This window comes from Schistocerca nitens, chromosome 6 (genome assembly GCF_023898315.1).
Source record: "Schistocerca nitens isolate TAMUIC-IGC-003100 chromosome 6, iqSchNite1.1, whole genome shotgun sequence".
Lineage (NCBI taxonomy): Eukaryota > Metazoa > Arthropoda > Insecta > Orthoptera > Acrididae > Schistocerca > Schistocerca nitens.
Genome location: NC_064619.1, coordinates 601,311,635 through 601,328,678, shown reverse-complemented (window position 1 = coordinate 601,328,678; position 17,044 = coordinate 601,311,635). Strand labels below are relative to the sequence as shown.

At 45.3% G+C, this 17,044-nt stretch overlaps 1 protein-coding gene across 1 annotated transcript in view; it reads left to right on the top strand.

The window, feature by feature from the left end:
- Nucleotides 1-17,044, top strand: part of LOC126263068 (probable cytochrome P450 6a13) — a 56,399-nt gene that overhangs the window by 17,529 nt on the left and 21,826 nt on the right. The window contains exons 2-4 of the mRNA XM_049960051.1: nucleotides 2,070-2,299; nucleotides 11,744-11,982; nucleotides 13,381-13,643. Of these exons, the coding sequence (XP_049816008.1) occupies nucleotides 2,080-2,299; nucleotides 11,744-11,982; nucleotides 13,381-13,643 (722 nt within the window). The 5' untranslated portion in view covers nucleotides 2,070-2,079. The remainder of the gene's footprint in view (nucleotides 1-2,069; nucleotides 2,300-11,743; nucleotides 11,983-13,380; nucleotides 13,644-17,044) is intronic.

Sequence of the window (17,044 nt, the reverse complement as noted above, 5' to 3'; positions counted from 1 at the left end):
AGCTGATTCTAGGATTCGAGAGTGACGCTGAGCCCACGAAACCATGAATCCAAATTGCCAACAAAGCACAACGCAAGCTAGTGGTGCCTGCATAATGGTGTGGGCTGTGTTTATTACGTGGAATTGACTGGGTCCTCTGGCCCAACTGAACTGTTCATTGACGGAAATAGTTCTGATCGGCTATTTGGAGACCATTTGCAGCAATTCATAGACTTCACGTTTCCAAACGACGATGGAATTTTTATGGATGACAATGCGCCAAGTCACTGCGCCACAGTTGTTCAAGATTAGTTTGAAGAACAATTTGGACAATTCGAGCGAATGATTTGGCAACTCAGATCACCAGACATGAATCCTATCGAACATTTATGGAGCATAATCGAGAGGTCAGCGCCTGCACCGGCAACACTTTCGCTGTTATGGACGACCGTAGAGGCAGCATGCAAGGGACTTCCTGCGACGCCATGTCGAGTTGCTGCACTACGCCGGGCAAATGGAGGTCCGACACGATATTAGGAGGTATTACATGACTTTTGTCTCATCAGTGTAGAAGAAAGGGCACCATTTGGTCCATGAGGTCGTTGAAGTAAACATCCCAGTTCGTGTTCATCGTAACTTGAATGAGTGTTGCCAAGTCACTGTAAGGAACACAAGCCCAAAAGATCACAGAACACACTCTGGCCTGAACTACACTCTCCACTAGTTGGTGTTATAAGCCTCGTTGGGCCATTGAGGCTCTCCTAGTCCTGCATCACTTGGTAATGGGTAAAAGCCCGACTCATCGGACCGAACTACACGTCTCCTGCTAGCTACCGTCCAATTTCTGTGCTGATCGACTCACTGACTTCAAGCAGCTTCATCTGCCGCCATGAACAATGCCCTTTTGCGAGGTACCTGACTCCAAGACTCCAGTTTCTTCGCAATCTTCGCATGGAATCTGATTGTGATGAACCTACCTTAAATGACAGCAGCAGTCCCAGCTGTGTTAGAAACGATTGTCACTGACAGTGTGTGGTATTTATCTCTGGTCCGTGTCAGGAAGGCTCCTCTTTCGAAAACTGCTCCTACGCCAAGTTGCATAGCCGCAGTAATACACCATTCTTTCTCGATATGTTTAACAATACGCTTTGACCATCAACAAATCGGCCAGTTGCACTCATTGATGAGGTAATGGACCCCTCCAAACACTATATCACGTTTCTGCCATGTCTCCACTTGGCCTATCTCATTACGTTGATTCCATACACTGACAGACATGTACGCTACTTCACTGTCATGATTTCTGTCACTGTGTTCGGGTCGTATGATCGTCTGGTGCCAGTTGTAGACCGCCTACAGTGATCCAAAGACACCAGCGTGTTCATTTAAGGGGGTGACACATAATTCGTCAAATGAGCTTATTTTTCTACCAAGTTAGCAGAGGCAGGGGGACATGAAAAGATAACGTGCTATTTGACAGAAAGATTCCAGAATGAGATTTTCACTCTGCAGCGGATTTTGCGCTGATATGAAACTTCCTGACAGATTATAACTGTGTGCCGGACCAAGACTCGAAATCTGGACCTTTGCCTTTCGCGGGCAAGTGCTCTACCAACTGAGCTACCCAAGCACGACTCACGCCCCGTCCTCACAGCTTTACTTCCGCCAGTACCTCGTCTCCTACTTTCCAAACTTCACAGAAGGTAGGAGACGAGGTACTGACAGAATTGAAGCTGCGAGGGCGGGCCGTGAGTCGTGCTTGGGTAGCTCAGTTGGTAGAGCACCTGCCTGCGAAAGGCAAAGGTCCCGAGTTCGAGTCTCGGTCCGGCACACAGTTTTAATCTGGTAGAAAGATGTTGATGATGACGATTATTTCCTTTACATCTGCGGCAAAAGCTTCTTTCACACATGGCAGCAGTGGCCTTAATGGCTACGAACACCAATTTCATTTCTTTACTACACACGCTCATTTGGCATACGCCTATTGGACGACAGCGACTGTTTGCTTTGCTTCACAGAAAAAGAAAGAGCGGTGCGATTAGACAGACAAGCAAGAAAACTCAATTCAGCTACTTCTGGTTCTGTTTCAGAGTTTTCAGCATGGCCTTCTACGCTGAGTCGTGGCTCACCGAGCTGTTGGTAGGCGTGTCGCTGGTGGTGGTGGCAGTGTATGTGTGGTTCTCCCACTCGTACAAGTACTGGAAGAAGAAGGGCGCACCTTACCGGGAACCGCAGTTCCCTTTTGGCACTGCCAAAGATATTATTTTGGGCAAGCGGTCGTTAGCACTGGGCTCGTCTGACATGTACCGACAATTCAAAGGTAAGATGAAATGAAAACATTTCTTAAATCGAAACTTCCTGGCAGATTAAAACTGTGTGCGCGACCGAGACTCGAACTCGGGACCTTTGCCTTTCGCGGGCAAGTGCTCTACCAACTGAGCTACCGAAGCACGACTCACGGCCGGCACTCACAGCTTTACTTCTGCCAGTACCTCGTCTCCTACCTTCCAAACTTTACAGAAGCTCTCCTGCGAACCTTGCAGAACTGGAAACATCCCCCAGGCTGTGGCTAAGCCATGTCTCCGCAATATCCTTTCTTTCAGGAGTGCTAGTTCTGCAAGGTTCGCAGGAGAGCTTCTGTAAAGTTTGGAAGGTAGGAGACGAGGTACTGGCAGAAGTAAAGCTGTGAGTGCCGGCCGTGAGTCGTGCTTCGGTAGCTCAGTTGGTAGAGCACTTGCCCGCGAAAGGCAAAGGTCCCGAGTTCGAGTCTCGGTCGGGCACACAGTTTTAATCTGCCAGGAAGTTTCATATCAGCGCACACTCCGCTGCAGAGTGAAAATCTCATTCTGTATTTCTTAAATCCATTGTGATCTCCGTGATAAGTCATTGAGGTAATGTACGTCCTTTCAGTTAAATCCCACCACGGAATAGGTATTCGTCATTCGTCTTTACTGGAAATGCTCTGTAACGTAGTATCAACTGAGATGTATGCATTTGATCCAACAAGAGTGCGACTCTTCTTATTTAAAAAAACATCTCTAAAACAGTGATTTATATCACAAACAGTCCACTTGACGGACGAAAATTTCTTAACCCCAAGCAGTATTTTATGTTAGGAGAGGTGGAGGAGGGGTAAATGGTAACACTTCTTCCCCCAGGTGTTGCAACTACGACGGATGTTTGAGAAGCTATTTTTGCTTCACCTCACTATGATAACGGTTGTACTCGTATAAAGTTGATAGTGCTTTAGCATTTCATGGAATGAGGCCACTGGAGAGAGGAGGCATGTGACCTTTGTAATGGATTGCATCGTAGAAATCGATATCTAGGTCATGTGTTAGTTGAAAAAACTTTACGGCTGATTTTGGCTTTGCAGCCTTCATTAGATTCAATGACACAATGACATCTAGCCACTACACGTTTTATGTTAATAAAGTGTTCTGTATTGACTGTGATTGTACTCATATACATCACTGCTGTACTCATTGGATGCGTTGATGGTTGCAAAGCTGAAACAAGTCATGAATTTTAATACATTAATATGTGGCTAAGTCCTTGATTCCTATAGTTTAGTGCTATGGCATTTTATAAACAACTGCTCGTGACCCTCGTTTCGAGTGCAGCTTTGTATTCACGGTATTCATTGGCTTGCAGTTCCGCCTAGTATCCTATAAAGATACCAGGAGTCCTTCATATTATACTGCAATATTTCTGAAGGTGACTGAAAAGTTTTCCCTATAGTGTTTGATTATGGTCTGCAGCTACAGAGGTATGGAGGCTACGTGGGACGAGATCAGAGCGGTCCCCACTCTGGTGTTGAGGTGTTATCTGTAGATGGTGGCACCTTTGGGTCTCCGTGACTGGCAGACACTGTGAGTACTAGAAATACCACGTCCACAGAAGAGAGGGCAGCTAAGTCCATGTTCTGGCACATGGTCGGAAGAACCCAGGCGCTCCTGCCATTGGCAGAGAACGTGGAGAGGGCAACCGCCTTGGCTGACCTGAGTGACCACCATAAATATTAAATAAAACAAATTTCAATGAAAACTGAACCAGCAAGCAATAGAAAAGTTAATAACATAGTTATAAAGAGATAAACAAGACGAGTATGTAGGTGAAAGCGCGCCTTCGGTCTGAAAAGGAGTTCTTAAGTTAGTGAATTTCAGAGCTTTTGTAACTATACTGAACTCTGAAAATTAGTATCTCGACAACGCCTTGTGAGATTTTCACAAACTAAATGTGTACAGATAGGTTTTATTGAATACTATTGGAATGTAATGGCAGATTTTTAGTAAACATTATATACTTAAAAATACATCATATAATATGCATTCTCCAGATAAAAATGTGGATCTATAGGTAAATAATTAATAAAATGCGAGGCATATCCGGAAAGCAAGTACTATTTTGGGAAAAAACTCATAAAACCATTTTACCTAAATCAAAATTTATACATTATTTTAGATGGCATTGTTTGGATCAGCTAGATATCAGTAAAGTAAATTTAGCAAAAAAAAAAAAAAAAAAAAGTCTGGATTGCACATTCATGAATTAAAATGTCACCGGTTTTGGCCTCTAGTAGTAGCCCATCTGCAGATAATGCACTATGCAGCTGATGATGATGATGGTGCTTGAAACAGCTCTGCTGACTTCAGTCACAAAACTGTATTGTGTGGAACATTAATTTAAAACTTACACTGAATGAACTTTGTTTTATTTTAATTTTTACTAGAGGTATACGCATTACTTAACTTGAGATACTGCTATTCTTTGCTTTGAGCTGTCACACCGTGGCACTTTGATTCCATAATAAACAATTACTAAGTTGACACAGTGTTAAGTAAACAATGAATGAACTCAGTTTAGTTGACAAAGAGAATACTGTGAGTCGTGAACACTATTTTTCATCGTGTATTCCTGACCAAGATCACCCATACAACAGTTTGTGGAGGGTGGGACGGGTAACCTGTGAGTGTGAGGTGTTTTTAACTTTTCTGAAGGTGAATAGTGACAAGTAAGTATCCATAAGAAAGTTTCAGTAACGATTCAGTTAAAAAACTACATAATACCAGCTTTTAAACCATGGCTGCACTATATTTTTTCCTTTCCCTGAAGGGGAAAGGACTCCCTTATACCTCAACTAATGCAGTTTCACCCAAACTATGAATATGGGATGGCATCTTATGCCACCAAAGCCAGAAATGCCACAGCAACCCCGACCAAAGACTGCCATGGCGGGGTTGATCATTTAGAGACCCTGAGCAGAAGTGTCAGCTCCCGACAGCAGAGTTCACCCACAGCAGAGGTAGGCATCGGGGAATTTGCCGGCACAGGTGATGGCGGATGAGCGACTGCACACCCTGCACAGGAACAGAGACGACCAGAGTGGAAGGCGGTAGAAGCTGGAGTACGACACACATGATGACTAAAGTGGCTGCACTTGTGAGCCCATAAGGTACCCCACTAGATTGCCTGCTTTTCGAAGGCTCCTAATTCCTCCTCACCAGACTCAGCACGGGTGGTGGTGCTGCGTCCAAGGCCCCAAGGTGGAACCACCTGTTCCATAGAAGTGTGTAGACCGCTAGAGAGGCAGATGGGAGTCCGACATAGGTCCCCCCTCCAGGCTGCACACTAAAATACCTCCACTGAAAAACGAGCAATATTTATACGAGACTAGCTTGTGCTTGTTGTGCTGCCATACTAGTTTCTGCGCCCCAAGTCATAACATTGCTGCGGCCTGGATATGGTGAAATTGGACCATCTTAGTCGTAGCTGTTCGATCTCTATGCTGCATTCGTGATTTCGCACTTCAGGTTGCCCAGCTTGGCTATGGTGTGAGATAACTGGCTAGTGATCCACCTGTAATACTTGCGGTTATCAGCGGTCTCCCCTTGTCGAAATTCCGCTTTGCTCTTTTGTCTTAAGTTGCTTTTCTTTGCTTCATTCGTCGCAAAGGAAGGTGTCTGAATTTTTACATGGCTGCACCCAATATATTAATTGGCGACCCAAGAGCTAAGAACAATGATGAAAATGAGATCAGTGGATCACGTTAAATCAAATTAGGGTGAAAAGAGGTTTATGACGCTGAAACGCGTACGTAATTATTTTAAAAGACGTACGCAGTTGTGTGTGTGTAACGTTCCGTATTTGACAATGATAGTAATCTGATTGAGAATAAGTAAGACAGAAAATTGATCAAATTAAAACTACTCCTCTCACGAGTTATAAATAAATCAATTCTCAACCACCTGACTGCGAGTTTTAAAATACCCTCAAACGTCTCCTAACAACAGTTCTGCAAAGCTCTTATACGCAACAGACAACTTACCTCGCCCTGCCGCGGCAACTGTGCGATCAGAAACATGAAAAAATATTTCTAATAGCAATACTGTGAGCCATACAGGGTGCCATGCATGATAAATTGCAATAAATACTGCCATACTTTTACATACAGAAACTGAATGATCAGGAGGGGTTTGGTCAACTAACCTTAAGCGACGTAAAGAAAAATGAAAGAAACCAATAAAAACTTTTAATTTTCCTATACTCAGAAAATTGATGATTTAAATGCTGACAAACTTTTCGAAGTCTTTTAATTACTGCACAATACTAAATACTCAGTAAAAGCATTTCTGGCCACAACAAATTTACGAATATTACTTTGACTGTATGCATGCATAAATCTGACAAAATCCCTCCAGTGTGCAAGCAACCAACAACTGCGAGCAGCGGAAAGGCAGATTACAAAAAAATAAAAATAAAAACCTTCGATTACTACCAAACTCTTCTCCGAAGCTACTAGAACGGTCACGGCAGGCTGCGACCTCGCAGCTTCACTCCACCGCACCCTGTGTCCGAACACTTCCGACTCCCCTCGACAACTGCTCGCTCGCTAATACTCGCGATAATAATGTCTCAGACTCATTAGAGTTTGAGTATGCACACACCAGAGTCATAGACTACCAACATTCAACACAGCTTGTCTAAAAGAAGAGAATGGTTGATAGACTTTATCCTGAGGCATAAAATTATCGTCACTTTTGTAATAGAAGCAAGGATATTTGTGTGTGTGTGTGTGTGGCGGGGGGTGCGACAAGAGAGTGTGCCAAAGGCGATTCAGTAAATGTTTACAAGCTGACGTGGCACATTGGGTTTACAACAAGGATCAGCAACACATAGGAACCGGGGTCACAAAGGCCAACCGCGGCTACTACATGGTGGTGAAGTTATTTAGTCACATGTTACAAATGGACACCCACTATAGGAGATGCATCAAGAGACGCCTGACGTCGGCGCTGCATTGAACGGCGCACCCTCTCATAGATACGTGGTGTATCTCGAAGATAGGCTGCTGCCACAACAATCATGCCCACTAGGTCCTCTGGCAATGTTCCATACACAAGGCCTTTCAGATACCCCACAGAAAATTATCTGTTGGGGGCAGATCAGCTGATCGTGGCGGCCATGAGTCTGGCCCACCGCAACCAATCCAGTGGTCGGGAACAGTTGCCCGCAGATGTGCCCTCACTTGTCTGCTGAAGTGCGTGTGGCCTCCAACGTGCTGAAATCGAATGCAGCGATCAAGAGCCATGGGAACATCATTCAGCGTTCACAGCAGAACCTCTCGCAGGAGTATGAGATACGTGCGACCGTGAAGTCGAATGCAGCGATCAAGAGCCATGGGAACATCATTCAGCGTTCACAGCAGAACCTCTCGCAGGACTATGAGATACGTGCGACCGTGAAGTCGAATGCAGCGATCAAGAGCCATGGGAACATCATTCAGCGTTCACAGCAGAACCTCTCGCAGGACTATGAGATACGTGCGACTGTGAAGTCGAATGCAGCGATCAAGAGCCATGGGAACATCATTCAGCGTTCACAGCAGAACCTCTCGCAGGACTATGAGATACGTGCGACCGTGAAGTCGAATGCAGCGATTAAGAGCCATGGGAACATCATTCAGCGTTCACAGCAGAACCTCTCGCAGGACTATGAGATACGTGCGACCGTGAAGTCGAATGCAGCGATCAAGAGCCATGGGAACATCATTCAGCGTTCACAGCAGAACCTCTCGCAGGACTATGAGATACGTGCGACCGTGAAGTCGAATGCAGCGATCAAGAGCCATGGGAACATCATTCAGCGTTCACAGCAGAACCTCTCGCAGGAGTATGAGATACGTGCGACCGTGAAGTCGAATGCAGCGATCAAGAGCCACGGGAACATCATTCAGCGTTCACAGCAGAACCTCTCGCAGGAGTATGAGATACGTGCGACCGTGAAGTCGAATGCAGCGATAAAGAGCCATGGGAACATCATTCAGCGTTCACAGCAGAACCTCTCGCAGGACTATGAGATACGTGCGACCGTGAAGTCGAATGCAGCGATTAAGAGCCATGGGAACATCATTCAGCGTTCACAGCAGAACCTCTCGCAGGACTATGAGATACGTGCGACCGTGAAGTCGAATGCAGCGATTAAGAGCCATGGGAACATCATTCAGCGTTCACAGCAGAACCTCTCGCAGGACTATGAGATACGTGCGACCGTGAAGTCGAATGCAGCGATCAAGAGCCATGGGAACATCATTCAGCGTTCACAGCAGAACCTCTCGCAGGACTATGAGATACGTGCGACCGTGAAGTCGAATGCAGCGATCAAGAGCCATGGGAACATCATTCAGCGTTCACAGCAGAACCTCTCGCAGGAGTATGAGATACGTGCGACCGTGAAGTCGAATGCAGCGATCAAGAGCCACGGGAACATCATTCAGCGTTCACAGCAGAACCTCTCGCAGGAGTATGAGATACGTGCGACCGTGAAGTCGAATGCAGCGATCAAGAGCCATGGGAACATCATTCAGCGTTCACAGCAGAACCTCTCGCAGGACTATGAGATACGTGCGACCGTGAACTCGAATGCAGCGATTAAGAGCCATGGGAACATCATTCAGCGTTCACAGCAGAACCTCTCGCAGGACTATGAGATACGTGCGACCGTGAAGTCGAATGCAGCGATAAAGAGCCATGGGAACATCATTCAGCGTTCACAGCAGAACCTCTCGCAGGACTATGAGATACGTGCGACCGTGAAGTCGAATGCAGCGATTAAGAGCCATGGGAACATCATTCAGCGTTCACAGCAGAACCTCTCGCAGGACTATGAGATACGTGCGACTGTGAAGTCGAATGCAGCGATCAAGAGCCATGGGAACATCATTCAGCGTTCACAGCAGAACCTCTCGCAGGACTATGAGATACGTGCGACCGTGAAGTCGAATGCAGCGATTAAGAGCCATGGGAACATCATTCAGCGTTCACAGCAGAACCTCTCGCAGGACTATGAGATACGTGCGACCGTGAAGTCGAATGCAGCGATCAAGAGCCATGGGAACATCATTCAGCGTTCACAGCAGAACCTCTCGCAGGAGTATGAGATACGTGCGACCGTGAAGTCGAATGCAGCGATCAAGAGCCACGGGAACATCATTCAGCGTTCACAGCAGAACCTCTCGCAGGAGTATGAGATACGTGCGACCGTGAAGTCGAATGCAGCGATAAAGAGCCATGGGAACATCATTCAGCGTTCACAGCAGAACCTCTCGCAGGACTATGAGATACGTGCGACCGTGAAGTCGAATGCAGCGATCAAGAGCCATGGGAACATCATTCAGCGTTCACAGCAGAACCTCTCGCAGGAATATACGTGCGACCGTGAAGTCGGCCACTAGAATGTGCGGCCGAATTAAACAGTCTCTGACGTTGCCAGCCCACACGTCAACACTGAATTTGCGTTGTGAGGCATGTTTAAGTGCTACGTGTGGATTCACATCCTCCCATGTATGAAGATTTTGAACGTTCCTCACACTGCCAAGTGACAACGCAGCTTCATCATTGAAAAGGACACTCACTGTGAACCATCGGTCTGCAGCAGAGTCCTGCATAAACCACAGCGGAAATTCCACGCGTTCGTTGTAGTCTCCCGGTCGCAATGCCTCGATGCATTGGAAATGAAAGGGATGCAGTCCTTCGTCGTGTACAGTGCGACAGATGGAGGGGATGAGGATATCAGTGGCGCGGTATATACCTCATGTTCTTGGTGACGGTGTATGCTGCACCTATTTAGAACGCTTTGTTCCACTGGAACTGTCCGTGTTGTTCGTTGGCGACCGACATCCGGCTTAAGCACATGGAAGGAGCCCGGTTCACACTTCCGGCGATGCAGTATGGCGAATAATGTGTAGCACAGCATCTCTCTATCGGGATGTTTCGTATGATACAATCGCACAGCTTCTCGTTTATCGTTGGTCGCGCCATAAATCAAACCCATCCCAGCCAATTCGCTATACATACATCCAACGCTTCCACGGCGTGAATGGCGATGGTCTGCATGCACTCCACTCTTGTTCGTATAACAATGCTTTCTTCTGACTGTAGCCCCCTCTCGTATCATTTGCGGTCCCTGGTTCCTACATGACTGCTGATCTTTATTGTATGCCCTATGTGCCATGTATCCACAAAAGAACAACTTTCGTCTCTGTGAAAATACCTCCACATCAATAGAGAGGTCTATAATATGTAACACACAGTAATGAAACAACCCTCAGAAGTAATACGAACGCTTCAGTTGCTTTCGGAACAGCTCAGCATTGCACTGTGTTGTCCTTCTGTTGCAATCAGTGAACCCATGCACGTGGTGCATGTTGACTTACTCATAATCAGTAAACCTATCCCGACTGCCGTGTATCACAGTTAACGTACAACTACCAGTGTTAGAAAAATAAACCCGAGACTGAACAGAGCAGAACGAGTCATTGCTGGGTGCTCGGCCGGCCTCGTATCTGAACGAGTGGCGCGGCCCACGTGACACGCCTATTGCGGCCGGAGGCAGTGGCTGCCACAGAGCGAGGTACAGACAGCCTGTCTGAGTCATGATCGATACCTACGGTAGGCGGAGACACTAAAGTATGACAGATATTCCTTTTAGAAGCAATGTAGTCTGTTATTTGAAACTGAAAAACGATTTAGAAAAAATATCTGAATGGTGCGAAAAGTCGCAGTTGACCCTAAATAACGAAAAGTGTTAGGTCATCCACATGAGTGCTAAAACGAACTCGTTAGACTTCGGTTATACGATAAATCAGTCTAATCTAAAAGCCGTAAATTCAACTAAATACGTAGGTATTACAATTACGAACAACTTAAATGGGAAGGAACACACAGAAAATGTTGTGGGGAAGGCTAACCAAAGGCTGTGTTTCATTGGCAGGACACTTAGAAAATGTAACAGGCCTACACTACGCTTGTCCGTCCTCTTTTAGAATACTGCTGCTCTGTGTGGGATCCTTACCAGATAGGACTGACGGAGTACATCGGAAAAGTTCAAAGAAGGGCAGCACGTTTTGTATTATCGCGAAATATGGGAGAGAGTGTCACAGAAATGATACAGGATTTGGGCTGGACATCATTACAAGAAAGGCTTTTTCGTTACGACGGAATCTTCTCACGAAATTCCAATCACCAACTTTCTCCTCCGAATGTGAAAATATTTTGTTGACACTGACCTACATACGGAGGAACGATTACCACGATAAAATAAGAGAAAACAGAGCTCGTACGGAAAGATATAGGTGTTCATTCTTTTCGCGCGCTATACGAGATTGGAAGAATAGAGAATTGTGAAGGTGGTTGGATGAACCCTCTGCCAGGCACTTAAATGTGATTTGTACAGTATCCATGTAGATATAGTTCTTTTTTTTCAGGCAATCGTTTCTTCGGAACGTACTTCTTCCACCGACCAGGCCTGGTGGTAATGGACCCAGATTTGATCCGCAGCATCCTCGTCAAAGATTTCTGGACCTTCCAAGACAGACCAGTGCCAGTAAATGAAAATGAGCCCCTAAACCACCATCTTTTCGTGTTACGTGGGGACAAATGGCGGAGGCTACGAGTGAAGCTGACGCCCACTTTTACATCTGGGAAAATGAAGATGATGTTCCAGGTGAGTCAGCTGGAAATTTTCATATTCTGTGTTCAACAGTACAGAAACGTTGACGCGAGGTGGCTCCAGTCTCCAACGTCTACACAATTACACTTTTTGGACAGCAAATGAGATCTAGAAGGCAGTGAAGTCTTGCCGACTCAAGAAAAACATGAACTTAAACCTTACATCACCCAAGGGTACGGGAAATACGTGTGCATCCGGAGAAAATAAGGATTGAAAGAGGTGGTATTTAGGAGTACCAACTGGCAACGAAGAGTTAAGATGTGCTACCTATCGTATCTATTTTATGATGTAGTCCAGAATTATTTCAATGAAATAAGCAATAGTCTGAATACTAAAGACATACCACTTCTCCTGTGAGATTTTAGATCGAATAAACAAATTATACTCTCTGGAGACGGAAGAGAATCGCTAGCACTGGATTGTTGAGCTGACAATTTTGAAGTGAGACGTTACTAACCGTATGTCGTATTGTTTGAAGCGTAAGTGGATAAATATCAGCGTAGAACTACTGCTGCATCAGATTTTTAAAATGTTCGCAGCTATACTAACTTCACTTAGCAGAACTTGCTCACTGATGACGGAAATCTACCGATGCCGCCGATGAGAGCTTAGCTTTAACATGGCGGAGCAGATACAGATTATCAGCAACAAAGAACCTACTAGATTAGAGAATATTCCGAATATGATAGATTGTCAAACACAAAGTATGAATTTCGTGACTGTACTATACAAGTAGGTAATTATTCGATAAGTCTTAAGATATTTCAAGATATATTTTCTTCATATTTATCGTTTGCAGTGGATTAACCAAGTTTTCAGTCTTTCCGTTTTAAAAATAACGAGGAACTGCTGCAGTACTGAATAGAGACATCAGAACAATGACTTAAAGAGATCACTATTGTTGCCAACAGTAGGTACTGTCAGCGAACAAGACACACAGTGCATACCCTCGACATTTGCACTCTTGTGCGTTACTTTCCATGCAATGTGTCTTCAAAGTAATCAGGGAAAGAAACCAAGCGAAATGCAGTAACCCTGTAACAAATCACTGGAGACGATTGTTCCTTACACCAAAATACTCAGAAGGTATCCCTGAATAAGGGTAGGTAGAGTTCTTGTTGACCCTGTTTAGGCCTCCTGGTGAAACAGGCTTAGCTTTGCGGAAAAAAGTAATCTACCTTCAAAAATATATTGTATTGATGACCGACAACAGTTTAGTATACAGTAAGTTTTGTGTACATTTCGTCAAATTTAGTGACTGGAGCACATTTCATCTTCAAATGCAGCGATTCAGTGGAATGAAAAATGACAACTTTTCTTGGAGAAATTTCTGCTGGCGGCCAGAGGCACATAAGTCGATGTCAGCTAAGATGTACACCTATGTCTTGGCAGACGATGGCGGACTGCGGCCGCGAGATGGCGGAGGTGCTGGAGGGAGCGGCGTCGCGCGGGGAGGCGCTGGAGATGCGGGAGCTGAGCGCCCGCTACACCACCGACGTCATCGCCTCCGTCGCCTTCGGCATACAAGTCAGCTGCCAGCGGGACCCGGAGAACGAGTTCCGCCAGTGGGGGCGGCGCATCTTCTCGCAGGGTGTGCTCGACGTCCTCACCATAATCATCTCCTCCATACATCCAAAACTGCCGACTTTACTAAGGTAATCACCAGAACGGCTGCGACCCCTACCAGTTCCATTGATTATGCACTGACTGAACAGGTAAGTGCTACCTGTACGATATTCGTCAGACTCATTGCATAAAGAATATTAAATTATTAAACGTCCACTTCATTCAGAACTGCTGGTAACGGCCTTGCCTCAGTGGATACACCTGTTCCCGTGAGATCACCGATGTTAAGCGCTGTTGGTCGTGGCCGGCACTTGGATGGGTGACCATCAGGCCGCCATGCGCTGTTGCCATTTTTCGGGGTGCACTCAGCCTCGTGGTGCCAATTGAGGAGCGTCTCGACCGAATAGTAGCGGCTCCGGTCAATTAAACCATCATAACGACTGGGAGAGGGGTGTGCTGAACACACGTCCCTCCTATCCGTATCCTCAACTGAGGATGACACGGCGGTCGAATGGCCCCGATGGGCCACTCGTGGCCTGAAGACGGAGTGCTTCATTCTGAACTGCTGCCCATCGTCAGGATCAGTGCGAGGCGTTGCGGTGTTTCTGGTTAAGAAGTTCGCGTAACTGTTTACTGCTTCTTCCGTCATACTGTCAGCCACAAAACTCCCACCTACCTTAGTACGGCGTCTGGTCACCAACCCGATTCTCTGCAACGTAAATACTGTTCTGACGATGTTAAAAGCAGCGTTGAAGAAAAACATCGTCAATACTGACATTAGCACAGTCCGCATTAACTCTGTAGCTAAATGTCATGTAAATATCTTATGACAAAATCGTTCAAATGGCTCTGAGCACTATGTGACTTATCTTTTGAGGTCATCAGTCCCACAGAACTTAGAACTACTTAAACCTAACTAACCTAAGGACATCAGAGACATCCATGCCCGAGCCAGCATTCGAACCTGCGACCGTAGCGGTCGCGCGTTTCCAGACTGTAGCGCCTAGAACCGCTCGGCCACCCCGGCCGGCTATCTTATAACAATTTTCGGGTGGAGGGCGATTGTTTCACCTCTTAGAAAAATGCCAAAATTCGGCAAATAGTTCTTTATTTCCTTTAGATGCCAAACCAAATAGGTGCCATCAGCCCGCATTTAAAACTAACAGCTAATATCGCTGTCCTCATCTCACAGCTCATACCATCTAGTACACACGCAAGACAGCCAGAAATGTACCAAAGTGTAGCCCGAATTGTTACGCGATTTTCACAGTTTATACTTAGCTACAACATGAGTTTTACATTCGGTCCTTTTCAGTGGATTTCTTTAAAAGAAGTTGCTCGCCAACTATTCCGTAAACGACTACGAAAGATGCCACGCGGAATCCTTCACAAAGGCCGAGAGTCCACACGCGTTTATCTCTCCAACTAATTCCTTCGCAAAGCTCAAATTTTCTGTCCGTAAATGCATCTGCTTTCACGGCGATATAATCCAAACGCGAAATAACAGTACCTTCTTCATTTTCCATATAACTTTTTCGAACACATTCAACATGACCTGCGCGTCCGACAGCGAGACTACGACTGCCTCAATGCCGTTGCTCATAGGGCATATACTACGTGATAGAGTGCAGGAAGGATTTCACTCTCATTGGTTGATCATATGAACAGCTAATCAGATCAATCTTTCAAGATCATATTCGCGCCTAAACTGTTTTACTCCAATCGACATTCACAGATGCACTTATGTCATTTTATGCTGGAAATATTAATAAAATGTTCCAGCAACCAAACGAAACTAAAACTAATCTTGAAATAACTTCAGAAAAATGTTACTCTACAAGTAACTATTATGGTTGCCTTCTTACAAAAACACACTTGGACATATGTCATCAGCAAGTAAGGGGACTTACAGCTTTCGTTGCGACAGCTTGTTGCACACTTTCACATGACCAAGTAACAATGTTTAACAGGAGATAATATTGAATCTTTACGTATGTCCCGCATACACACTCATTTAATCTCATTTATTTACACAACAAAATAAATAGTTATTAAATGAATATTAATTCTTACTGAATTCTCTATTACGAAAACGAAAAATAGTGAACGTTATTTAAGTATAAAAATTCAAACATACTGACCTAACATTTTGTAAACTTCAGTAATGATTCCAACTGATAGCAAAGGACAAACTGCTATGCATCCGAACTGACTTTAATTTTACTAGTGTCGGTTTTTGGTATTTTTGGTAATTTTCTCTAACTTCGAAAATATCCCAGCCAGAAAGCTGAGATTTTGCAACCAGCTTTTTTAATAACAAAAGGCTAAATATAAATTTTTTCGAAATTGAATAAGATTTAGCATAGTTTATTTAGATACTTAAGGGCTTGAATATTCTGTCGCCGGAACTGACACAAGTAGCGCTTCCCACCCTCGTGCTGGCGACAGGTGCGAGTGAATCACGCCGAGATACAAGCGGCTGTCACCGCCACCGACTCCAAAGCTACGAGCCTCTACTGCAAGGTAGCTTACTGCAATAAAATGCTATTGCAGTTTGACTCGCGACGTTACAGCGTGACCCTCATAGGATAAACGCACTCAAGTATTCGTAATGACATCAAAGAAAAACAGCCACCGAATATCGTTTTGAGGAATTTCTTGCCATGCTTGAAACATGCGCCGTGTTATATCGTGGATAGAGCTGGCTGAACGCTGGTATGAAGATATAGCCCATCAGACATGCAGTATGTGTGACGAATTAGGGGACCAGGCAGGTCAGTCAAGGAGCCATGGCCAGTTCGAGAACATTTTTCCACACAAGCGACTTATCATTTGGCTATCCCCCTTCCTCCATTTTCCTTCATACACTTTCTCCCATGTCAATTTTCGCTTCTAACTGCCATATGCACTCTACGCAAATCTTGCAATTGTGCGCCCTTCTCAGCTCGGCGCCTCAAGTGGGCACTATTAAATTGTGATACATTCTGCGTACAAATCTTATAATTGTGATACCTCTGCCATTCCTCTCAGCGTAGCGCCCCAACCGGCGGCTTGGTTTGCTTGGCCCTTAAACCAGAATTTGGGTTTTGAACTGCAGAGTGGTATCTGGCCTTAACCTACTGCAGTATGCCATTTGGTACTGTTGGGGGTCATCCACTCCCAGACTCGATACCGCTACTGTTTTGCCAGGATGAAGGCTGGGGAACCTGTGTGGTGTCAATAGACGCAAAAACAATATTACTTGAAACTTGTTAGTAGATTAAAACTGTGTGGCAGAACGAGACTAGAATTCAGGATCTTTGCCTTTCACGGGCAAGTGCTCTACCATCTGAGCTATCCAAGCACGACTCACGAGCTGCCCTCACAGCTTCAATTCCGCCAGTACCTCGTCTCCCACCTTCAAAAATTCACAGAAGCTCTTCTGCAAACGTTGAAGGTCTAGCACTCCTGGAAGAAAAGATATTGCCGACAATGTACTAATTATACAAAC